This window comes from Peromyscus californicus, unplaced genomic scaffold (assembly GCF_007827085.1).
Source record: "Peromyscus californicus insignis strain IS unplaced genomic scaffold, ASM782708v3 Scaffold_30__1_contigs__length_565496, whole genome shotgun sequence".
Lineage (NCBI taxonomy): Eukaryota > Metazoa > Chordata > Mammalia > Rodentia > Cricetidae > Peromyscus > Peromyscus californicus.
Genome location: NW_026294541.1, coordinates 475,993 through 501,695, shown reverse-complemented (window position 1 = coordinate 501,695; position 25,703 = coordinate 475,993). Strand labels below are relative to the sequence as shown.

Here is a 25,703-nt window from a genome sequence, read left to right as displayed (position 1 = left end):
TCCTGTCATGTCATAAAATTCCAATTTCTTCTTTAGAAAGGCATAGTTCTGGGCGGTGGTGGCACACGCCTTTAATCCCAGCACTCGGGAGACAGAGGCAGGTGGATCTCTGTGAGTTTGAGGTCAGCCTGGTCTATAGAGTGAGTTCCAGGAAAGACACAAAGCTACACTGAGAAACCATGCCTTGAAAAAAAAATTTCCTCTAGAAAGGCACAGTTCTGCCAGATGGGCAATATGGCCAAGTGGCAAATGTTTGAAAAGTAAAACTCAAGGTTTATGGTGGTACACACCTTTAATCCCAGCACTCACTTGAGAGGCAGAGGCAAGCAGATCTCTGTGTGTTTGAGGACAGCCTGATCTACAGAGTGAGTTTCACGAGAGGCTCCAAAGCAATACAGTGGAACCCTCCCTTGAAAAACCAAAAAAAAAAAAAAAAAAAAAAGAAAGAAAAAAAAAGAAAGAAAGAACAAGAAAGAGAAAAAAGAAATGTAGAGCTGGGTGGTTGTGATGCACACCTTTAATCACAGCACCAGAGAGGCAGAGCCTGTGGATCTCTGTGATTTCAAGGCTACCCTGGACTACAGATCCAGATCCAGGACAGGCACAAAAAACTACACGGAGAAACTCTGTCTCACAAAACCAAAAAACCATAAATAAATAAATAAATAAATAAATAAATAAAAACAAAGAAAGAAATGGAAAACACTGTTGTGTTACAGAGTTGCCTAATATTGCAAGGCTTTCCTTTATGCCCTCAGGCAGGAAGGAGGAAAATTCTTGAAAAGGTAGTTAAAACCTAGGACCTAGGACATGAGAGCATTCCCTAAGGGTCTGATGTGTTGACAATAGAACAGCTCCTTCCCTAAAGCCAGAAATATGTTTTGGAGATCTGGTAATGGTCTAGGGCTAGGGCCTTTGTGGTTGGGTTTTTTTCAGATCATGAATTTATCCCATTGTGTGATAGTTTCTGCTAACTTTATAAAAGTCATCCATTTTCTTCAGTTTCCTCCCTGGAAGTAGTATACAAGTTGCTATTCTTCTTAAGAAGCTAAGTTGAGGCTGGAGAAATGGCTTAGAGGTTAAGGGCACTGGCTACTACTCTTCCAGAGGTCCTGATTTAAATTCCCAGCAACTACATAGTGGCTCACAACTATCTATAATGAGACCTGGTGCTCTCTTCTGGCCTGCATGCATACATGCAGGCAGGTTACTGTATGATGCATAATAAATAAATAAATAAATAAATAAATCCTTTTTTTAAAAGGCGCTTAGTTGACATGAGACATAGATTGTACAAGACCTCATTCTTTTTCTCTCTTTCTTATCTCCTTCACCTCAGAACCCTGTTACTGAAGAAGATCCTACTGTTTCATATCACTGGGTTATTTAAGAAATAATTTTGGAAATGTCTTTGCTGTGTAAGTCTCCCATCTGTCTAAGTGGGTGGAGTTGCAGTATTTTGTCTCAATTTGAATTACTCAAAGTGTAATCTGAAACTTGAATCTAAATGTCACAAGGATGATGGAATATGGGGAATGCAAGATCTCTTCTAGGCTGGTTCCTCTTTGAGCATTAGCCAGAGATGGATGCATGCTTTCATTAAAGAGATTTTTTTTCCATATTAATCTCTTAATTGTGTGGAGTGATTTCTCCCTTGGGAGGCATATTGATTCTAGGACACTTGCATTTTAACCATTTTAGAAAGATGTTTCTGACACAAGCTCTCTTATGTTGACACAAATGGCCATGGTCCCAGTGTGTTGCTCTCCAGGTCAGTGATCTTGCTATCCTCCATATTACAGCTGCAAAATCTTAAACTGAATGATTGTATCACCTCTAGGTTTAAAAACTCCCCATTTGATTCATCCAATTTAATATCCATTGTTGTAAAAGGAAAGAACTTGCATTTGGAGCATGGTTTCTACCTTCAGACCAGAATAGAAGGAATAGCTTATTGTGCACACTACTTCGGTAAAGAGGGTAGATAATAAGCTGCTGAAGTCACCATTATTAAAAAAAAAAAAAACAGAACCTGATTATAGTAGGAGGAGTGATTTTGTAATTTCTAAGCATTTACTAATTGAAGTGTTGGGAATTAAGACAGACGAGACTTATTGGAATGAAGGGACTGTGAAAATTTCATGTGCTGGTGGCCTGGCACCCTTGACCCAGCATACATTATAGGCAGGTCAAGTTTCAGTTGAATGTTCTGTGGCTGGCTTGGTGTCCCAGGTCCATCTCTGGAGCCTTATGTAGTTACAGAAAATTGCTAGTTCAGCCTCCATATTCTTAATTGTTTGGAATCCTAACTAGGGTCACCCATATGGGTTCCAAGATTTTTTTTTTAGATTTATTTATTATCTATACAGTATTCTGCCTACATGTGTCCCTGCAGGCCAGAGGAGGGCACCAGATCTCATTACAAATGGTTGTGAGCCACCATGTAGTTGCCAGAAATTGAACTCAGGACCTCTAGAAGAGCAGTCGGACTCTTAAACAATGAACCATCTCCCAGCCCAGGTTCCAGGTTGTTTACATTGCACTATTTTCATAAACCCTGCTAAAAGCTCCCCTATTCCAGTTATCTATCCCTACCTTCTCCTCATTTGTCTCTTCCTTACTCACCCAATCCTTCCTGTTCCCTTCCCAACTTGCCATCAGTGCACCCAAAAAATCTATTCTATTTCCTCTTCCAAGGGAGAGCCACAAATCTCTCCTAGGGCCATTGTTTATTATTTAGCCTCTCTGCATCTGTGGATTGTACTGTGATTACTGTGATTACAGTGATTGTACTTTACTGAACTACTTATATCTACTTATAAGTGTGTACATACCATGTTTGTCATACCATGTTTGACTCACTCAGGATAATACAGAACTAAAGAATCTTGACAACTTCAAACCAAATAATTCATTTATAATGGGACATACCTCTAAACATAACTCTCAGTAGTTGAATCTAAAGTTGCTGAAAAAGACTTGAAGAAATGTTCAACATTCTTAGCCATCAGGGAAATGCATATTAAAACTCCTTTGAGATTTCATTTTATATCTGCCAGAATGAGAAGATCAATAATACAAATGATAGCTAATGCTGGCAAGGACGTGGAGCCAGGGGAGTCACTGCTTTGACAAGTGCAAACTTGTACAGCCACTGTGGAAAATAAATATGCAATACTCTGAAAATGGGTAGTCAATCTACATGAAGACGCAGCTTGGGCATATACCCAAATGATGGTCCTGCACCCTACCACAAGGACAATTGCTCAACTAGATTCATAGTGGCTTTATTTATAATAGCCAGAAACTGTTATGTCTGTGAGAGATTTTGCTGATTGATGATTGAAATGAGAAGGCTCCTCCACCTAGGGTAGCAGGAATGGCTATTCCACCTAGGGTGACTGTAGCAAGAACATACCCCAGTTATGGGGAAGGAATAATCACTCTTGATTCAGACATGGTATAACACTCATTTATTCACACAGTAAGATTACAAGTAATATTTATCCTGTCTTCCAAATGGAAATGGAGTACCTTTCCAGGTGTACAGGTCCGGACTTGCCACATCTTTTCCTATGGATCTTGGGTCAGCCCTCCTCCGGTTAGCCATGTCTGCACTGGGGACAGGATCTCACGTCTCATGCAAGGGTCTGACGAGATCTGTTGATCTTCTGATCTGATGATCTGAGGCTTCATTTTATATCCTTCCTGGTAAGGTTTCTAGTCTTACCCCAACTTCCACACAAAGATTATATTTCATCTCTACTCCATTTGTGATTTACTTAAGTCATTCTATTGCTTATCACTCCTGTTCACCCTAGGTCTTACATGTTCCTTACAGTGACAATAACCCTAAAAAAGTGGGCCTGGACTAGAAAAGGGAGCCAACTGAGCATGAGACAGTTACTGCCAAGAGACAACACCAGAAAGCAATCTTTGCCTGTGGGTTTTGCCTTCAATTGTTAGCATGGGTTTTTATCCTGATCTCCCAAGGTGATGGAGTGTGATCTGACACAATCAGCCAAATAAACCCATTCATTGCCTGATATGTCTTTGGTTAGAGGCTTTAATCACAGCAAGATAAAAGAAAGTTAAAACAAAAAAATGTAACACCAACAGTGATTTTATTGCCAGGTAGAATCTGAGAATGTTGTCTTTTGGAAGAATGTGGAAGATATCAGGACCTTAGTTGGCAAAAACCATAGAAAGTTACACACAGAACATTATTGGTCCATTGTGTATGACTAGGAAGATGGGAATGTTAAGAGTAATGGCAGAAAGTGGAGATTGAGACTATAGAATTTCAGTCAAAATGACTCAGTAAAAATTAAGCTAACAGTCATTTGTGTCATATTTTGGCTCCAAATGATTTCTTATTCTGTCAATGCCCAGGATATTTATTAATGCAGAATTAAAAAATAATGTGCTAGTTTCTTAAATGGAATATTGATTCTGTTGGAGTGTTTTTATAGACTCATTCAGGTGAACAATGGAAGAAAACAAGAGAGGCAGAAACAATTGAAAATGAGAAGGTAGTTTCAGAGGGCTGTGAAGTGCTGAAAAAGGCAAGGGTTTTCAAAGACTTGATCACCGTTATTCAGAAAATGGATGCATGAAGGGTAATGGAAGGTCTCCTAAGGTTAATGCTCTATTTATGTAGTGCTTGAAATTATGAAATAAGAAAGCACAGTGATTTCTAGTCCCAGGAAGCAACTTCATACAAAATCTGTTTCACCTGTGGTCCAAGCATGTTTTTGTCCATCCCAATCAAGAAGTCAAACTTTGCAGGATCCACCATCATCTGCTGGTCCTGGAAACAAGAGAGAATCAAAATTTAAGGTCATCAATTCTTAGCCTCTGGTTACAGTTCAGCATTTTTGCAGGCATCTATGATTGGCAGAGACAGAAATCAAGTGAGGAGATTGGGAGGGTTCACTGCATGAAGTAGTGAGGATGAGGCTTGGTGCTTTTTTATTCTTTTTTAACTCTTTACTCTTTTGGTGTCTGGCTACCCAGTTCTAAAATTAATTGCACACATAGAGGCTTAGTCTTTCTTATAATTGCATGGCCTTAACTTGGCTTGTTTCTAGCCAGCTTTTCTCACCTTAAATTATCACATCCACCTTTTGGCTTTTAACCTCCTCTATTCTGTATACCTTTCTTTTCTTGTTACTCCATTGCTTGCTGTGTAGGTGAGGGGATGGCCCCTGGTGTCTTCTCTCTCTTTCTTTTTCTTTCTTGCTGCTTCTTCCTTTTTTCTATGCAGATTTTTTTCTCCCATTTATTATCTCTGACTGCCAGCCTTGCCTATCCTTTCCTGCTGAGCTATTGTCCATTCAGCTTTTTATTAGATCAATCAAGTATTTTAGACAGGTAATGTATCACAGCTTCACAGAGTTAAATGCAACATAAAAGATTGCAACACATCTTTGCATCATTAAAAAATGTTCCATGGCATACACAAATATAACACATCTTAAAATAATATTCCACACACCTGCATTGCATTTTGTGACCACAAAATGTTGAGATACCTAACCTATGAGACATCTTCCATTTAGACTTAGCTGCATATAGACAGTAGAAGTAACCATAGAGATAAATGTTTGGGAAATTGCAGGGAAAGGGCAATCTAAGCCCTTTTGAACTGAAGCCCCTTGCATCTGAGACAGAGATACAGGATTTATTGTTTTTCTTCCTGTGCTTCAATCTTTTCTTGGTTCATCCTTCCCTCACTGTGTCTCCATTTCACTGTTTTGGAATGTGAATGGGACTGTGTGCCATTGTATGTTCAAAATATGTATGTAACTCTACTAATTTTACAAGATATCACTGTCAAGAGATCATCTTGAGGATCAGAAGAGACTTTGGACATTTGAACAGTGTAAGGGCTGTTACAGACTATGAGGATCATTGAAGTAACTAAATGCATTTTCTTCATGAATGACCATGAGCCTTAATGACTTGGGTCAAAATGTGATTGATTTAAAAACCTCCCAGTTAAGACACTGTATTTGGACACATGTTTCTCCTTGGATATTTCTTTGTATTGTTTTGAAACCTTTACTAGGAGGAGTCTTTCTGGATAAAATTCCTCACTAGGAGTGTAATATGCATCTCAACAGTCTCAACACATTTCCTGTTTGTTCTGTATACTGTGTTGTGTTGAAATTAATCAGCCAACTTCCTTCCTGTTCTGTCATGCCTTCACCAACATTATAGACTCTATCTCAAAATCACATAAGATAGAGTAGAAGCAATTGTAATTCAGTGATAAGGCAGTTTGGTAACCTGCTCTTTTAATTTTTTGTTGTTGTTGTTTTTGAAGACAAGGTTTATCTGTGTAGCCCTGGCTGTCCTGAAAGGAGCTCTGTACACCAGGCTAGCCTCAAACTCAGAGATCCCGCTGATTCTTGCCCCCACATCCTGCGACAAAAGGAGGACCAACATTCCTAGCTTTTTTGTTTTTATATTATTGGGTGATGGGCTTGAGATGTAGGTTTATACATGTCAAACATATGCTGTTTTACAGATTTTCACCTGTATCTTGTACTTTAAAATTTGGCAGAGAGCATCCTTCTGTTTCTCAGGATGGCATGTACTCATGACACTAATATTGCCTGCACCTTTTGAGTCATTGTATAGTGGGTGTATGAACTTCTTCCTGCCTGTTGTGTTTTGTTTGAATTTTTAAGTGAATATGAATATTTTACCTGTATGCATAGATATACACCACATGGGAAACTGGTCATCACAGTAATCAAATGATGATCTTAGAAACCCTGAGGTTGGAATAATGAATAGTTGTGATCTCCCATGTAAGCAAGAGCAATTGAGCCCACCTCCATTCAAAACAAAAAAGAGCTCTTTGCTGCTATACCATCTCTCCTGCCCTGTGTTGATTATGTTTGATCAACATTTATATTTCTAAAGTTTTCATCTGTCCATTTATAACTGTTACAATGTGCAGTGCCTTTTATCAAAATCTTATTGATGTTACAGCTTGAATTGCACACTTCATGTTCTTGAAGATGAAAACAGAACTGTAATGAATCCAACACTCTTTTAAGGAACTTCAGTAAAAACCTCTGAGCTTCCTCTGTAGCTAGAGTTTTCCTGCCTTGCCCACAGTCAGGAAAAATTCTTGTCACCCGCCAGTCCCACAGGTGCTCAGACCCAACCAAGTAAACACAAAGACTTATATTGCTTATAAACTGTATGGACATGACAGGCTTCTAGCTATCTAGTTCTTACATCTTAAATTAATCCATTTCCATAAATCTATACCTTGCCATGTGGCTCATGGCTTACTGGCATCTTCACATGCTGCTTGTTTTGGCGATGGGTGGCAGTGACTCCTTCCACCTTCCTGTTCTTTTTTTCTCTTCTCTGTTAGTCCCACCTATACTTCCTGCCTAGCCACTGGCCAATCAGTGTTTTATTTATTGACCAGTCAGAGCAATTTGACATACAGACCATCCCACAGCATTTCTCTATCTTTTTTGTTGATTTTTACATGGAAGACAAGGTCTTAATGTATAGTTCTGGCTTTTCTGGGCTTGATTTTGTAGAGTAGACTTCTATTCAACTCAGAGGCAGATATACCTGCCTCTGCTTTCTGAGTGCTTGGGTTAAAGGTATGAACATTACACCTAGTCTACCTAACCTACTTTTCTTTTCTGTAGTTTCTAATTATTCATACAATTTCACTCATGTGTACTCTGTACTGTTGATCTGTTTACTTGTCTCTCTATGTTAATAGGCATTTCTCTTGCAAAGTAATATCTCATTCAAGGGGTACAGAATTGACAGAGGTAAACCTCCTATTCACTTTTCATCTAAAGTGACTTTGTGATTATATTGCAATGTCTGTTATGAAATATTGTGGGAGGATCAGAATTATATGACTATACTGTCAAAGAAGTATACATTTACAATGCTTTCTGTTGTCCACATGTATGGGATGTTCTAGAATGTAGTGACCTATGATGATGTGCATTTTGGCTTCACCTGGGAAGAGTGGACTTTGCTGGATCCTTTCCAGAAGAATCTCTACAAAGATGTGATGCTGGACACCTACTGGAACCTCACTACTATAGGTAAGACTTAATATTCCTTCATGTTTTAAAATAAGGGGGTAATATTTTCTTGGTTATTGATTCTCTTCACTAATTTGATTGAGAAAGGAGAATGAGGTGAATAATTCAGTCATGCTTCAAAGAGTCACTGAAGATAGTAACTTAAATTTTGCACAGTTTCAAATAAAATACACATTTTCTGATACTATATTTTAGGGTACAGTTGGAGAGACAATACTACTGATGAACATTTTCAAAGTTCCAGAAGACATGGAAGGTAATTGTCTTGTGCAAGCTGATAAAAATGCACCTGTGAAGAAATTGTAATGTGTTCTGGAAGTATTAAACAAATGCAACAGTGTAAATAAGCACTGTTTGAAGTGTGTTGGTGATTATTAAATTCTTACAAAGCACATACCTCAATTTTAAGTAGGTGAATTGCATTTGCAAGGCATTATTTTAAGAAAGAAGACAAGGGGAAAATGCCTCAACAGCTATCAACTTTTGAATCATTGCACCATGAGAACTATGCTGTAGGACTGTAAATCCATTTATTTTATCCTACTCATATTACAAAATTAATAATCAGAGAAGAGGTGTGATGTATATCTCCAAAAACTTCTAGTAAGCAGAGTCTATAGTAAAGATAGTATTGCTCATATATTTATTGTGACTGTGCTGTTTAGTGAGAAGGGCAGTTAGAGTCAATAGTCAATGGGCACTGTCATGGAGAAATGTTAATCCCTATTATAAGTCTATGAGGACAGGAAGTCAAACTGAATTCTTTGTGGAAACCTTTTATTTGTCATTCTTCCTTTACTAGGTATATCATTTGTCACTCTGGATACAAGACATATGAGCATAGAGATATGGAAAGATATATCATACCTCTCTCTGAGACCAATTAGAAGATATGTAGCAGTCCCCACATTGAATATATTTGTTGAATTTGATGCAAGTATTCAAGTAATTGTTTTTCAAACACCAACAAACTCACATTACAGAAAAACCCTATGAGTACTAGGACTGTGTAACTACAACATGAGTGTAAACATAGTGATAAAACCTAAAGATCTGTTTCCTTTTATAATATGACCAAATTGTAAAAATAATTTATACATATATAAGGAGTCAACAGTGTATTGAATGTGGTAAAGCTTTTACATGTGCCAATTATTCTTGCAGGTATGAAAGAAACCAAACTGGAGAGAAACCTGTATATTTTCAATGTGGTAAAGCCTTTGCATATGAGAGTCATCTTCACAGGCATGAAAGAACACATAGTGGAGAGAAAATCTTTGAATGTAATCAGTGTGGTAAAGCCTATAGTCATCAGAGTAGTCTTCAGATGCATAAAAAAACTCATACTGGAGAAAAACCCTATGAATGTAATCAATGTGGTAAACCTTTTGTTCATCACAGTAGTCTTCAAAGGCATGAAAGAATACATACTGGAGAGAAACCCTCTGAATGCAATCAATGTGGTAAAGCCTTTGTTCATAACAATGGTCTTCAAGTACACAAAAGAAGACATACTGGAGAGAAACCCTATGAATTTAAGCAATGTGGCAAAGCCTTTGCACAATATGGTCATCTTCAACGGCATGAAAGATCTCATACTGGAGAGAAACCCTATGAATGTACTCAGTGTGGTAAAGCATTTGTGCGTCAAAGTCATCTTGAAATGCATAAAAGAACACACACTGGAGAAAAACCCTATGAATGTATTCAATGTGGTAAAGCCTTTGCACAACAGAGTAATTTTCAAGTTCATGAAAGAACACATACTGGAGAGAAGCCCTATGAATGTATTCAATGTGGTAAAGGCTTTGCAAAGCATGGCAGTCTTCAAATGCATGAAAGAACACACAGTGGAGAGAAACCCTATGAATGTATTCAATGTGGTAAAGCCTTTGCACAGCGTGGTAATCTTCAAATGCATGAAAGAACACACAGTGGGGAGAAACCCTATAAATGTAAACAATGTGGCAAAGCCTTTGCACAAAAGAGCCATCTTCAAATGCATGAAAGAACACATACTGGAGAAAGAATCTAATTAATGTGGTAAAGCATTTGTATCACAGTCATCTGCAAATTCGTGAAACAACACATACTAGAGAGAAACCCTATGAATGTATTCATTATGATAAACCCTTTGCCTATCACAGTCATCTTCAAGTGTATATAAAAAACATACTAGAGAGAAACCTTATAAATGTAATTAGTGCTATAAATCCTTTGTATATATCAGTGATCTTTGGAATCATGAGAAAAAGTCATATTGCAGAGAAACCCTGAAAATATAGTCTGTGTGGTAAGATTTTGCACTTTATACAGGAGTAAAACTTTTGTGTGCATCTGATCTTTTAAAGCCTTAGCTTATCACAATTGACATTGAGTACCTGAAAATGATACTGAGGGCTATATATTATAATGTATTAGTAAGATCTTTAACCAATACACTTATAGCCAATTACACAACATTATTTATTTTGTAGAAAAAAATGTTGACAGTTTCAACAAACTGTTCAAGCATTATGATTTCCATTTTTATATAGTTTGGCCCAGCTATATCATGGGGGAAAAATCGAATTTATGAAGCACTATGTGTAGAGTAAAAGGGCCAGCTAAAGAAGCACACTGTGTCCCTGATTCCAGAGCCAGTGAGAGATACACTGCGGTCCTGAAACCAGAGACATAATTTTAAGAGGGACCAAGTGAAAGAAACACTTTTCCCCTGAAAGCACAGCCAATGAAACACACTCTAGCTTTGACAAACTGAGCACAAAACCAACCAATCAATGAGCACAAAATGTAGCCTAACTCTGAGATTGTTCAAGCACAGGGATTGAAATCCAACCAATTCCCACCCCAGAAATCTCCCTGGAAAAACTCAGCCCTAAGAAGCCCCATATAAGCCATGTGCATGTTCGGTTGACTGCTGACCTTTTCCATACTGGAAAAGGAATCCAGACTTTCTCCTTGATTCCTTTCTCCACAATACATGCCTTGAATTACTTCTGAGTGAAGACATCCTTTTGCCCAAGTGGATCAGAATATCTCTAGTGACTTGGAGCAAAGACACAATGGACACTTCTTCTGGGAAACTCCCTTAGGGGAGTGGAACAGAGCAACAACTGACATCTCTGGTAGGAAAACTCTCCTGGCAGAGTAGAGCAGAGCCCATCTCTAAGAACTCTCTCTCAGAGAGAAGCAGAATTTCTCCATCTTGTGGGGAGATCATCTCTCATGGGAACACAGCTCCAGGCATAGCCTTACTTCCTGTCAGGATACCTTTCTCCTCACCACTGTAATTATATAGGATACCTTCCAATCACACCTGTAGGTGTAGTCTAACTTCCTAAAGACAAGGTACATTCTTTCATTAAACAATAACATAACCCTTTTAGATTTTATACTTGTCTTAAATTGCATGAAATAACTAATTCAGGTGTTTTCTGTTTTGATATAATGTCTAGGTCAACTTATAAAAGTGTTTAATTTGACCCTTAATCCCAGAGGGATACATGATTGCCATGAAAGTGGCATGGAAACAACTGTCAGATGTGGCAGCAGAAGCAGAAGGCTAAGAACTCACATCCTTAACTGTAAGCATTTAGCAGAGTGTGGCACCTATAAATGATGTGTGGATGTAAATTCTCTAAGCTGGTAGTTCCAGTAACACATTTTCTGCAGCATGGCAGTATTTCCTAAATCTTTCAAAATGGAACCACCAATTACAAGTATACATTTCTGGAACTCATGCCTACATACTTGCTTTTGGTTACATGAAACAATTCATGGTGAAGATAAACTGTAATAAGCCATTACACCAGCTAAACACTGGCTATAGAAATGAATACTTACAAGAGAAAAACTTTCCTGAATGAAAAATTGTTTTACTAAAATTTGCTTTAATAATAATTATGTGATGTCAGTGTTTGTCTTTTGGAGTGTGTGAATGTGTATGTTGTTCCTGAGAACATTAAACACTTGGATCTTCTTATAGCAGGAATTACAGGAGATTGTCAAAAATCAGACCTTGGTCATGGGAATGAACATTTCTTAACTGCTCAGCTATGCCTGAAGAGTTATAAATATTTTAAAAACTATTTCTATCATTTTGAAGTCAGAAAATGGGGACAAACTCATACAAGAGAAGAACCCTATTTGTGTAAATAATTTGGTAAAGACTTTTGAAAACACAGTTGTCTTCAGTTTCAAAAAAATACATTTCATTTATTTTTCATTGTAGCCTTGGAGGAAGTAAATTACTTACCATGTTTACTCAAGACATATGGTTGAGACCACTGCATTGTGGTTTCTATTTTGAAACATTTGAGGTAGATACTCAAGTGTGCTCTATGTATGGCAAATCTATTTAGTGAAGTTTATTTTTTGATCTTTATATGCCTTCTGTGGCTTTGTTCATCTACTATCGTGCTTTTACTTAGTGACAGGTATTTTTTCTGCTGTAATGTATAGAATGAGATCCTATTCATCTCAGTGGTCTATTGTTTATTTAAATAGCAGTCAGTGTGTGATCATACTTTTTAAGTAAGGTTGTCTATGAAAGGTGGTGGGTTGTTGTTGCTGGTTTTGTTTTTCATATTTTCACATATACCCTTGTGCTGTGGGATGTTCTGTATGGCAAATGTGTTGCTGATTGGTCAATAAATAAAACACTAATTGGCCATTGGCTAGGCAGGAAGTATAGGCAGAACAAGGAGGAGAATAAAGCTGCGAAGTGGAAGGCTGAGTCAGGGAGACCCTACCAGCCACCACCATAAGAAGCTGCATGTGAAGATCCCGGTAAGCCACGAGCTATGTGGCAAGGTATAGATTTATGGAAATGGATTAATTTAATCTATAAGAACAGTTAGCAAGAAGCCTGCCACGGCCATACAGTTTGTAACCAATATAAGTCTCTGTTTACTTGGTGGGGTCTGAGCAGCTGTGGGACTGACAGGTGACAAAGATTTGTCCTGACTGTGGAACAGGTTCCCAAATGTCAGCTAAGCACCACGGACAGGTAAAGGTCCCACTGCTAGAAGCCTTACAAACAGACCAAGTTACACAACTGTCACACACAAGCAGAGGGTCTAGGATGCTTCCATGTAGGCTCCCTAACCATTTGTTCAGAGTACGTGAGTTCCCATAAGATCAGTTTAGCTGTCTCTGTGGGTTCCCCATCATGAACTTGACCTTCCAGCTTGTACAATCCTCCCTTTCTTCAGCTTTTTAATTACAAATAATTGATGAATTATTTTTCATTTCTATGTTTTATTTTTCTTTGTTCTGAAGGAGTTGGTTGGAAAATATTTGGTCATTAACAGATCATATATTATTTTTAGGAATTCCATAACATAAATTTTGACTATACTACACTCTTCCATCACCAAAAATGTTACCTGATATTTCTTTTTTTTTTCATAGATTTACTTTTTATTCAATGTTAATGTTACAGAGTTCTTACACTACCAAACCGAGCCTGAGAACCCAAAGAAAGAAATGGTGCAATGGACAACCTCATCCACCCAGACAGTGTATTAAAACTTGATTTATGTGCATTTTGATAATTTCACAACCTTAAAAATTTATAACAAGACTTGGAATTTACATCTGCTGCAGGTCTTCAGTGTTCCAGTACAGTATGCCATTAAACAAACCTCTTCACATGTCTCTGTTCACTTCTCAAACCCTAACCCCAAACAGATTGGGGTGGGGGGTGGGGGGTATAAAGCATACTTTAAGCGAAGTATGTGGCTCAAGGTGAGAGATTACTTGTTAAGGTTTCTGGTGCCCAAATAAGTCTTCAGTTTGACCAAGAATCTCAAACTTCTAATTACCCAACGTGCTCCTGGCTAGTTCAGATCACGCCAACGTTACTGCCCAGAATGGCATGCAGTCTGGTCAGGAAACACTAACCTATACCTCCTCCTGCTTCCTGCACTGCTGCACTCATTCAGTGAACTCAAGACCTATTCTCAAGCTAGGAGGGCTTCCCTCATTATGTTTCATTCCTGTCTCAACTGCGCTTGGCAAAGTGACTCATTACAGACAAACCCAGGCACGGCCATCATGCAGTCTCAGTTGCCAATAAAGAGTACTTGTACTGAATCATTTCTAGTGACACAGAAGTAGGTAACTGCCAGACTATTTTACTAGGTGGAAAGGAACATAGCAGTGACCTCTTTAAGGTCAAGTACTACTGCAAAGTTAAATCGTAATTACTAAGAACAGAAGTGAAGTAGGATGTACACAAGGTCAACAGTTCAAGCTCACATTGGGTGAGAGAAGTCCATGTACCAGAAATACCTGAATTCCACTAGTGTCATGTCATGATTCAGGATTTTAAATTCTGGAAAATGTTGATGTTTTTGAATTCTACTATTGAGAAGCATGAGCTTAGTTACTCTTCAAAAATAACTGTTTCAGCTGCTGTTCCATTGTACATCAGAAGCCATCGGCCCACTGCCTGTTCAGCTCCCTTTGAAGAAAAGGGCACTGTACCTTTTCTGAATTGTGAAGGCCACTTCAGGGATGGTGCCATATTGTCCTGGCCTCAGAAGATGCCTTTTGATAAAGCCATAACCACACTTGATTTGGCAAGAATCTATAGTCCTTTGTTTCGTGTCCTGTCTGTCCTGTTTGTTAGCAGTTGATTCGAGGATACTTTGTTGTCCAGTGGCTAACTTTTGCCACAATGAAAGTAAACTCCATATGCAGTTTCTTCAAAGCCCATATTTTCTCTGAAGTAGATTGGTACTGCCAGCAGCCGACATGTCTCATAGTCATAACAAAGAAGAAAAATTTTCTAAGTTATTAAAACATTTTAAATGCCATATTCTGTAGATCTCTGAAGGGTTTGAAGATGACCTGTCTATCTAAAATATATCTGCTCAATTTTTAAAACATACCTAATATGACTACAATGTCTATTATAATGTTTAACTACTAACTTTTATTTCTTTATATCCTAATAGTTGGTAATAATAAAATTCAAGGATCAGAAAATTGCACTACATTGTTAAATGAACGGTATAAGTACAATTAGAAATATACATATAGCATTTTCTAACAATATCAATTTCAATATATATAATTTGTATACAATATAAAACAATCCAATCCATTGTAAAGTATTTAAAACTAGTAATTTTCTTTTTCTTTTTCTTTTCTTTCTTTTTTTTAAACAAGAACCTTAAATCTCCTTTGCTTAGCCTTTTTCCTAACCCTTGACAACAACTTGTAACCAACCCCCCTATACAAAGAAAATTATCCCAGACCCAAAACCCATTAAAAAGACCAAAAAACGACCTGCCCCACACCACCTCTTTGGGAATGTGGGTGCCGTATTCTTAAAATTGCTTCATGCTGGGTATGGACGAAGGTATCTTTATCCTGAAAAGAAAAATTTTAGGTTAATTGTCAAATTCTTGGAAAGGTAACTATATCCTTTGTTATCTAGTCTGTGTATAATGCCAAAGTTCAGGGGTTATCTCAAGTCTTTATTCAAGTAATCTTTGAGACTGGATCATCTCAGCTAGCCATCTCAAAATTGCTCTGAGCACTTTGTAGTCCAAAGCTGATCTGTAGATGATGTTTGTCAGCTTAATGACATTATTATTGTCCATGTAGAATTGTTGTTGCTGTGGGGCCCCATCTTCTTTCTGGAGACTTCAGTTGATATTAGACCTGGCCATGATTTCCCACAGAAAACTGATAATTGACTCGAAATACAAAGACATATATATGCAGCCAATTGAAACCTTTTTTCTAGAATTAGTTAGTTCTTTATATGACCATTCATATCTTAATAAAGTTTAAAATGTATATATATATATATACCCATATATATATATTAATCTTCTAAATTTTGATATAAAATTCATACTTTAAGAAAAGTTTAAAGAATCAGAACAGAATCAAAGAGTTGAGATTAGTAATAGAATAGTCCCTTAATTAGTTTGGTTTTTCTTCTGTCCCATAGCAGAAGATGGCTCTTTTCTTCTGACATGATACAGGGAGTTTACATTTTCCTTTTAACTCCAAATTCAGCTTTAAATTTTAATTGAATTGGGATTATTAGAAGACCAATAGTGTTAAATCTTTAGAGAAGAGCAGTAATAAACATTTAGGAAGACTTATAAAATTTTATAGATGATATAACCATATGCCATTTCACTCTGTTTCCTGGGATAGATGATTTGTCCCTTTTCTTCAGTTGTCTCATTTGTCCTGTGTTCTTCAGATTCTTTAACCTTCATTCTCCTAAAAGACAAAAACATAAACCTTTCCCCAAGACTAATTTTGGGGATGTTCTTTTTGGCAAGTTATTATCTGATTAAATGAAAAGGCATGTTTTACTGGTATAAGTTAGTTTAAATTGGATGTTCATACTGGTTGATGAACTATCACCTCCTTTAATTAAGAGGACTTTCTTGTTCAAATCGAACCTTTATCAATTTTGATAGTACCCACAGCTTATCTTCTCCTATAGAAACAAAAGCAAAACCTTGTCCCCAACGTAATACATACCCTGGTTTCCATTCTGAGGTCAGCACATCCTTAAAGTATATAGACTGATTTAATTCTGTAGTTTTTGCTATTATGCAATGTCTCTCTGCAGCTGTTGTTCCTTTCTCATTGGCATTAAGAAAATTCAAAGTTAATAGAGCATTATGCAGTCTATTTCTGGGGGTTTTTGTTACCCCTTTCTGTTTATTTAGCATATCCTTTAGAGTTCTGTTTGATTTTTCTATAACTGCTTGACCTGTAGGATTATGTGGAATACCTGTAATATGCTTTATATTGTAATAAGAAAAAAACTGTTTCATTTTAACAGAGTCATATGATGGAGCATTATCAGTTTTGATTGTGTGCAGGTATACCCATGATGGTCATAACTTCTAGCAAATGAGTAATTACAGAATCAGCTTTTTCAGAATGCAAATCAGTTGCCCATTGAAATCCTGAATAAGTATTGATGGTATGGTGTACATATTTCAGTTTTCCAAATTCTGCAAAGTGAAACACGTCCATCTTCCAGATTTCATTCCTCTGAGTATCCTTTGGGTTACATCCTGCTGGTAATTGCATTTGATTGTAGAAGGAACAAGTAGGACATTTCTTTACTATTTCTTTGGCTTGTTGTCAGGTTATGGAATAATCTCTTTTTAAACGTTTAATATTGACATGATGTTTTTTTAATGAACTCTGAGACCTCCAGCACATTTCTTATCAATAATTTATCAATCTCATCATTGCCTTGTTCTAGAGGCCCTGGCAGATCAGTATGGGATCTGATGTGAGTTATATGTAAAGGATGACTCCTTTTCCTGATTGTATCTTGTAATTTAATAAATAGTGAAGTTAATTCTGATGCATCAGGGACAAATTTTGCAGTCTCAATATGTAATACCACTCTTTCAGCCTACTGAGAGTCAGTAACTATGGTGAGAATTTCTGAAAAAACCATTAATACCAACAGAATAGCATACAATTCTAATATTTGAACTGAATTATAAGGACTTTGAACCACTTTACTTAAATTTTCTGATTTGTAACCTGCTTTTTCTTGTTTATTGGCATGTGTATAAAATATATGAACTCCAGATATGGGTTTTTCCCATACAATTCGAGGCAAAATGCAATCATCTCTCTTTATAAGATCAATTCTATAGCTTTTGGGATATCTGCTGTTAATTTCTCCCAGAAAATTAATGCAAGCTCTTTGCCAAGCATCACTTTCTGTCCATAATTTTTCAATGTCCTCTTTAGTTAAAGGTACGACAATTTCTGTTGAGTCTATTCCTGCTAATTGATGAAGTCTCAATTTTCCTTTCCAAATCAAGTCAGAGATTTTTCCACATAATTTTTTAATTTTTTATTCGATTTATTTGGTAAAAATATCTGTTCCAATAAAAGATCTTCCCTCTGCATTAACATTCCTGTAGGAGAATGCCTAGAAAGTAAAATGACCAAAATTCAATCCAGCTTTGGATCATTACGATCCACGTGCCCTTCATGTACTTTCTTTTCTACCAAGGCCAATTCTTTCTCAGGTTCAGGTGATAATTCCCTGGGACTATTTAAGTATTTGTCATCCTCGAAGGTTTTCAACAAATTATTCAGTTCATCATTTTTTACTCCAACAATAGTTCGTAGATGAGAAATGTCTCCAAATTATCTTTGAAAGTTATTAAGAGTCTGTAGTCGATCTCTCCTGATTTGCACCTTTTGGGGTCTAATTTTTTGTAGTTCTATTTTATATTCTAAATAATTAATAGAATCTCCTCTTTGCATCTTTTCAGGAGCAATTTGTAATCCCCAGCAAGGCAAAATATTCTTTACTTCTTCAAACATTCTTTCTAAAGTTTCTGTGTTTGGGTCAGTTAGTAAAATATCATCCATTTAATGATAAATTATAGATTTAGGAAAGTTTTACGTATGACTTCCAATGGCTGTTGTACAAAACATTGACACAGAGTTGAGTTATTCAACATTCCCTGTGGGAGGACTCTCCATTGAAATCTTTTAACCGGTTGAGAGTTATTGTAAGTAGGCGCCGTGAAGGCAAACCTTTCTCTGTCTTTTTCTTGTAAGGGTATTGAAAAGAAACAGGCTGGGCAGTGGTGATGCATGCCTTTAATCCCAGCACTTGGGAGGCAGAGGCAGGAGGATCTTTGTGAGTTCTAGGCCAGCCGGGGCTACCAAGTGAGTTCCAGGAAAGGCACAAAGCTATACAGAGGAACCCTGTCTCGCAAAACCAAGACCAAAAAAAAAATAAAAAAAAAAAGAAAAGAAACAGTCTTTTAAATCAATAACTATGAGAGGCTATCCTTTTGGTAACAGTGTAGGCAAAGGAATTCCAGATTGTAGAGAGCCCATTGGCTGAATTAATTTGTTAATTGCTCTAAGGTCTGTTACCATTCTCCATTTACCAGATTTCTTTTTAATAACAAATACAGGAGAATTCCAAGAGCTGGTTGATTCTTCAATATGGTGAGCATTTAACTGTTTTTCTACCAGCTCTTCTAAAGCCTGGAGTTTCTCTGTTGTTAAAGGCCACTGCTGAAGCCATATAGGCTTGTCTGTTAACCATTTTAAAGGTAGAGTTGTTGCTGTCTTTGGGAGATTATCAGTTGTTGTATCCTGTTCTTATATAATATGGATGGCTGGTGATCACTCATTAGAATAATATCTTTTAAAATTTCTCTCAGAAACATGTGCTAGTTTATGATTTGTTTCTGAGGTTGGAGGGATGTTAATCTGTGTATTCCATTGTTGCAACAGGTCTCAAACCCACAAGTTCATAGCTATGTTAACCACATATGGTTTTAATTTTCCTCTCTGTCCTTTTGGACTTATATATTTGAGCCATCTTGCACTCTGTTTCACTTGAGATAATGTCCCAATTCCTAACAGTTGAACTTTTACCTCCTGAAGAGACCAAGTTTGATGCCAAAATTCTGGTGCAATCATGGGAATGTCAGCACCTGTGTCTACCAGACCAGACAACAAAACACCATTTATTTTTATTGTTAATTTTGGTCTTTGTTCATCATTAGAAATTTGCCAAAAAATTTATTTGTTTTTTCTTGAATTTTCTGTTCTCTCTGTTTCAACATCCCAAGCAACATGATTTACTCTAATAGTCATTTGGTTATTTAATTGCTTTGAGTAGGGGTTTTCTCTACAACTGCAGGAAAGGTTTGAACTGGATTTACTGTGGGGGCCTGCCTGAGGCCCCTCTGGGTGTTTTCCAAAGACCGAGGCAAAGGATTACCTTGCCTGTCCCTTGTTGATCTATATTCATTGGTCCAGTGTTTTCTCTTACCACACCTTCTGCATACTCCAGAAGGAAGGGGCATTGTGTTGTCATTGTTCCTTGAAGAAACATTGTTTCTAGGAATGACGTGTTTACAGTCCCTTTTCAAATGTCCTTGCTTTCCACATCCAAATCATCTAACATTCCTCAAATCATTTGAAATTGCTTCTTCTACCCACATATCATCTTGGCCATAAGACTCAACATTAATATTTGTCTCTAATCCAGTCTTCCAGGGATGAAGATCTTACCTTTAATGGCCTGATTATGCTCTTGCATGCTGCATTCGTGTTCTCAAAAGCCAAAGATTCAATTATTATCTGACTGGCTTCTGAATTCAGGATCATTCTCTTTACAGCTGAAGCCAGTCTTTGTAAGAAATCTGTGAAAGCTTCTTTTGGGACCTGTATAACCTTTGTAAATGACTCAGTTTTCTGTCCTGGTTCCTCAACTCTGTCCCATTCATTCAAGGCTGCTGTTTGACAAAGAACTAAGGTTTGGATATCATAAAAACATTGTGTTTGTACTGCAGCATATTGGCCTTCTCCAACAAATTAATCCTGGAAGACTTGCATTCCTTTATCCCTCCATTTTTTTTCAATGTTTTTAGCCTCCTCCTTGAACCACATTAGTCATTGGAGCTGTTGTCCGGGTTCCAGAACAGCATGTGCCAGCTCCTGCCAGTCCTGTGGTATAATCCTATTATAAGTTGACCATAAGTACAACATTTGATTTACATATGGGGAATGCATGCCATAAGATACTATTGCCTCCTAAAACCTTCATAAATCCAACATTTCATTTGGAGTCCAAATATTTTGTGTATTCATTTGATGAGGTAGTTGATGTATGGTTACCGAATAAATTGAGGGTGATTGTGTGAAAACAGGCTTTCTTTCTGTAACCTTATTATCCAATCTTGAAACAATTTTACTGTTAATTACTTCTGTTTGAATTTGAATTTCTCTTTTTTTTTTTTTTTTTTTTTTTTTTGGTTTTTCGAGACAGGGTTTCTCTGTGTAGCTTTGCGCCTTTCCTGGATCTCGCGCTGTAGCCCAGGCTGGCCTCGAACTCACAGAGATCCGCCTGGCTCTGCCTCCCGAGTGCTGGGATTAAAGGCGTGCGCCACCACCGCCCTCTGTAATTCATTTCAACAGTTTTAACAGGTTTTTCTAAAACTTTTGTCCTGGCACTTAAATTGGCTATCTTTTTAAATAGCAAAATAAGGATAAGAAAAGTAATAAAGTGAATAATTCGATAAATATTAATCTTCTCATATAGTTGTTCCATTTTCAGACTGCCTAAAATTTCAAAAAAGCCCAATTTTCTTCCAATGTACACATAAAACTCATTTTTTAAATGTGGAAAAAATTTCTCTTTTAAATAGTTTCCTTTAAAATATCTGATATCTTAATTGACTTACCAAGTCTGCAAAGAACAGTAGAAATCTGAGGGAATTTCAAAACAGCTACCTAGTGACTGAGGTGTGAATCCATAGAGAGAGAGAGAAAAAGAGAGAAAGAGAAAGTAACCAAGAAAGCATAGCCACATTTCTGGCTAAAAGCTTAAATCCAGCTCGTGTTCCCGCTTGAGCCAAGTCAAGCATGGGGTCTGGCTTCCTTAAGCTCTGAACATGTGCCTTGGCATTTCAGTCAAAAGTATGTGTAGCTACTGCAATTAGCAGTAGCTCCGGCAGGGCAAGCGTGAGTTGTTTGTAGCACTGGCTTTAAGCAAGTAGCTCCAGCTGTGGTATTGGCTTGTAGCTATGGTCAGTCAGGCCTGAGACCTAAGCCGAGCTGGGCCCGAGCTAGGGAGCAGGGCCACCTAGGCGGGAAACCAGACTTGCTGCCAAGCCAAGTCAAGTGGTTTTTAATGAAGTCTTGCCACGTTGGGCACCAGATGTAGATGTTCCCATCTCATTAAATAAGAAACACAGAGCCAATGCAAAGATGAAAGCCCAAGAGGTCAGATCAAGCTAAGAGCTAAAAACCTTACCCTTAACTGCCATTGCTATCTTCCTCAGCAAGAGAGCTATTCCCTGTCTGTTTGTCTTTTTTATAGATTTTGTATTCTGCCTTCTCATTGGCTGTAATCCCAACCACATGACTTCCTCATTACTGACTCTCTGTACAGACCTCCATGTCTTCTTTGGTTGGTATTTAGATTAAAGGTGTGTGTCTCCATGCTGGTTGTATCCTTAAACACACAGAGATCTGCCTAGCTCTGCCTCCTAAGAGCTGGGTTTAAAGGCATGCACCATCACTGCCCAGTTTTTGCTATGGCTTGCTATTAGCTCTGAACCCCAGGCAACTTTATTTATTAGCATACAAATAAAATCACATTTCAGTACAATTAAAATATCACCATATATGCACCACATGTACACCTGTCTTCACAGTAGTCCAAAGAGAGTCTTAGAAACCACAAGCTTGGAATAATGAACAGTTGTGTGATTCCCCCATATAAGTACTGACAATTGAGCACATCTATATGCAAAACCAGTAAGAGCACTTAACTCCTGAGCCATTGCTCCTTCCCTATGTTGATTATTTATGATCATTATTGATATTGCTAATGTTATCTTATTTCAATTGGTAACTGTTTAAATGCACAGTTCCTTTTAGTAAGATTTATTAAAATACTGTTTAAAATGGAGCAATTCAGGTTTCTGGAAGATGAATACAGAAATGGAGTGAATGCCTAACTCTTTGCAGCACTTCAGAAAAAAAATTCTCTGAGTTCATCTTATATGTTTTGTTTGTTTGATGGAAGTTTGCAGCATAGATGGGTTCTTAATATTAACTTCTTGCTCTCCTATAACTGATTGCATACACTAGGTTAACTTTCACCTTGGAAGCACATATACCTGCTTAAAACCTTCTAAGTTCTGGGATTAAAGACATGAGCTGATATACCCAGCTTAAAAATCTTTGTAGTTAATAACTGTTCATACAATTTCTCTGATGTGTGCTCAGTACTGTTGAAGTGTTTGCCTGTCTGCTTATCTCTGTTAATAAGCATTTCTCTTGCAAGGTGATATCCTGTTCAAAGCATTCAGAAATAATAGAGGTAACCACTTACTCATTTTCTTTGTAAAATAACTTGATGATTTCATTGTAATATCTGAGTTATAGAATACATATAGCAATCGCCAGAACTGTATGACTATATTGTCAAATAAGCACACATTTACTATGTTGTATCATGCTTTCAGTTTTATACATGTTAATGGCATATTTATATATGGCATATGTTAGAATACAGTTTCATATAATGATGTGCATGTTGAAATCACTCATGAAGAATGGACATTGTTGGATCCTTCACAGAGGAATCTCTACAAAGATGTGAATCTGGAGACCTATATGAACCTCACTGCTATAGGTAACACCGTAAATTTTTCTTCACATTTTAAATAAGGGGAAAACAGTTTCTTGGTTATTGATGCTCTTCTGTAATTCCGATTGAGAATGAGGAAGAATGAGGTAAATAAAACAGGCTTGGTTCAAAGGATCAATGAAGATACTAATGTAAATTTTTCAGTTTCCTGTAATATTTCATACATTTCCTTGTTTGATATATTAGGCTACAATTGGGAAGACCTTGAAGTTGAATAACATTGTCAAAGTTCTCAAAAACATGGAAGGTAATTTTCTTGTGCAAGCTGACACAAATGGGACTCTGGATATATTTAACATATCTTGACATTTTCAAGAAGTGAAACATTGTAAATAATCACAGCTTAAAAAGCATTGATGATCATTAAATGCTCATAACACACATAACTCAATGGCACGTAAGTGAATTGTGTTTGTAAGTCATTCTTTTAAGAAGGAAGACAAGGAATCTATGCCTTAACAATAATCATCATTTGAACAATACCTTCATCAGAACTGTGCTGTACAAGTGACATTTTGTTTAGTTTCATACTATTCAAATTACAAAAGGTATATTCACTGAATGTATGATAAGAATAAAGAACAAACTTTTAATAAGGAATTAATCCATAGTAAAAGCATTGTTACTCAAAAGTCATTCTGTCTTTTTAATTTTAATTAGATAGGTAGTTAAGTCAAAAGTTAAGGTGGGTTGTTGTTGAGAAACATTAATCCCTATACCACATGTTGACTGGGAACTGAAAGTACAATTGTAAATAAAATGTGGAAACCTTCATGTTGTTATTCTTTGTTTAATAGTTATATCATATGTCACTTTGAATACCAGCCATATGAATATAAAGATATGGAAAGAAGCAATGTACATCTCTCAATCTCAGAACAATTACAAGACATGTAGTAGTCCCATGTTGAGTGAGCTTGTTGAATGTGATTGAAACCAACAAAAAATTGGTTTTTCAGCTTAATTTGCAGTACATCAGAAAACACACGACAGAAAATTGAGTACTAAATGCTTCTGTTGGTCCTGGTTCACTTTGCAAATGTAGCATGACTAACAGTATAGAAAAATTTATCAGCAGAACAAGGAAGGTAATTATCCGAATTCTCCCAGTTCTCTTCAAATACGTGAAAAAACTCATAGAGTAAAATGATGCCATAAATATGAGCCAGGTAGTAAAGACTTTTATAATCAAAGGCATGTTGAAATATGCAAAGCAAACCTTAATGAAGGAGAACAACATGAGTGTAAACAACATGTTAAAATCTTAAGATAACATTACTCTTTATGTTTACACAAAATTATAAAATTTATTCATGCAGATATAAAGACTCATCAATGCAATGAATGTGGTAAAGCTATTAAATGTTTCAATTATCCTTGAAGGCATGAAAAAAGTCATACTACAGGGTAATCATCTGAATATATTCAGTGTGGTAAAGCCTTTGTATGTCACAATCATCCTCCATGGTATAAAAGAACACATAATGGAGAGAAACCCTATGAATATAATCATTATGGTAAAGCCTTTGCACAACACAGACAGCTTAAAAGGCATGAAACTAAACACACCACTAAAGGATGTTATGGATGTAATCAATGTGGCAAAGCCTTTGCTCATCAGAATGTTCTTCAATTGCATAAAAGAACACTTACTGGAGAGAAACCCTATGAATGTAATCAGTGTGGGAAAGCCTTAGCTCATCAGAATGCTCTTCAGTTGCATGAAAGAACACATATGGGAGAAAAACCCTATGAATGTAAACAATGTGTGAAAGCCTTTGCACAGCCCAGTCATGTTCAAGTACATAAAAGCACACATACTGAAGAGTAACCCTATGAGTGTAATCCGTGTGGTAAAGCTTTTGCTCATCACAATACTCTTCAATTGCATGAAAGAACACATACTGGAGAGAAACCCTATGAATGTGATCAGTGTAGTAAAGCTTTTTCTCATCACAGTAATCTTTAAGGGCATGAAAGAACACATACTGGAGAGAAACCCTATGAATATAATTAGTGTGGGAAAGCCTTTGCTCATCATAGTAATCTTCAATTGCATAAAAGAACACGTATGGGAGAGAAACCCTATGAATATAATCAGTGTGGTAAAACTTTTACTTATTACAGTGCTCTTCAAAGGAATGGAAGAACACATACTGGAGAGATACCCTGTGAATGTAATCAGTGCAGTAAAGCCTTTGCTCATCATAGTACTCTTCAATTGCATGAAAGAACACATACTGGAGAGAATCCCTTTAAATGTAATCAGTGTGGTAAAGCCTTTACTCATCACAGTACTCTTCAATCGTATGAAAGAACACATCCTGGAGAGAAACCCTATGAATATAATCAGTGTGGTAAAGCCTTTGCTCAAAACAGTGCTCTTCAAAGGC

General features: G+C 36.9%; 1 protein-coding gene across 10 annotated transcripts in view; it reads left to right on the top strand.

Annotated features, from left to right (window-relative positions):
* LOC128121180 (zinc finger protein 120-like) overlaps window positions 1-24,084 on the top strand; it is a 57,030-nt gene extending 32,946 nt beyond the window's left edge. For 4 of the 10 annotated variants that reach the window (XM_052755600.1, XM_052755598.1, XM_052755599.1 and 1 more), the window contains 5 exons: window positions 1,340-1,418; window positions 2,396-3,711; window positions 7,973-8,099; window positions 8,295-8,355; window positions 9,264-24,084. In XM_052755600.1, coding sequence (XP_052611560.1) covers window positions 8,066-8,099; window positions 8,295-8,355; window positions 9,264-10,134 — 966 coding nt within the window. In that variant the 5' untranslated portion in view covers window positions 1,340-1,418; window positions 2,396-3,711; window positions 7,973-8,065 and the 3' untranslated portion in view covers window positions 10,135-24,084. The remainder of the gene's footprint in view (window positions 1-1,339; window positions 1,419-2,395; window positions 3,712-7,972; window positions 8,100-8,294; window positions 8,356-9,263) is intronic. The other 6 variants (XM_052755595.1, XM_052755604.1, XM_052755596.1 and 3 more) reach the window with 2 other exon arrangements.
* Window positions 24,085-25,703: the final 1,619 nt, after the last annotated feature.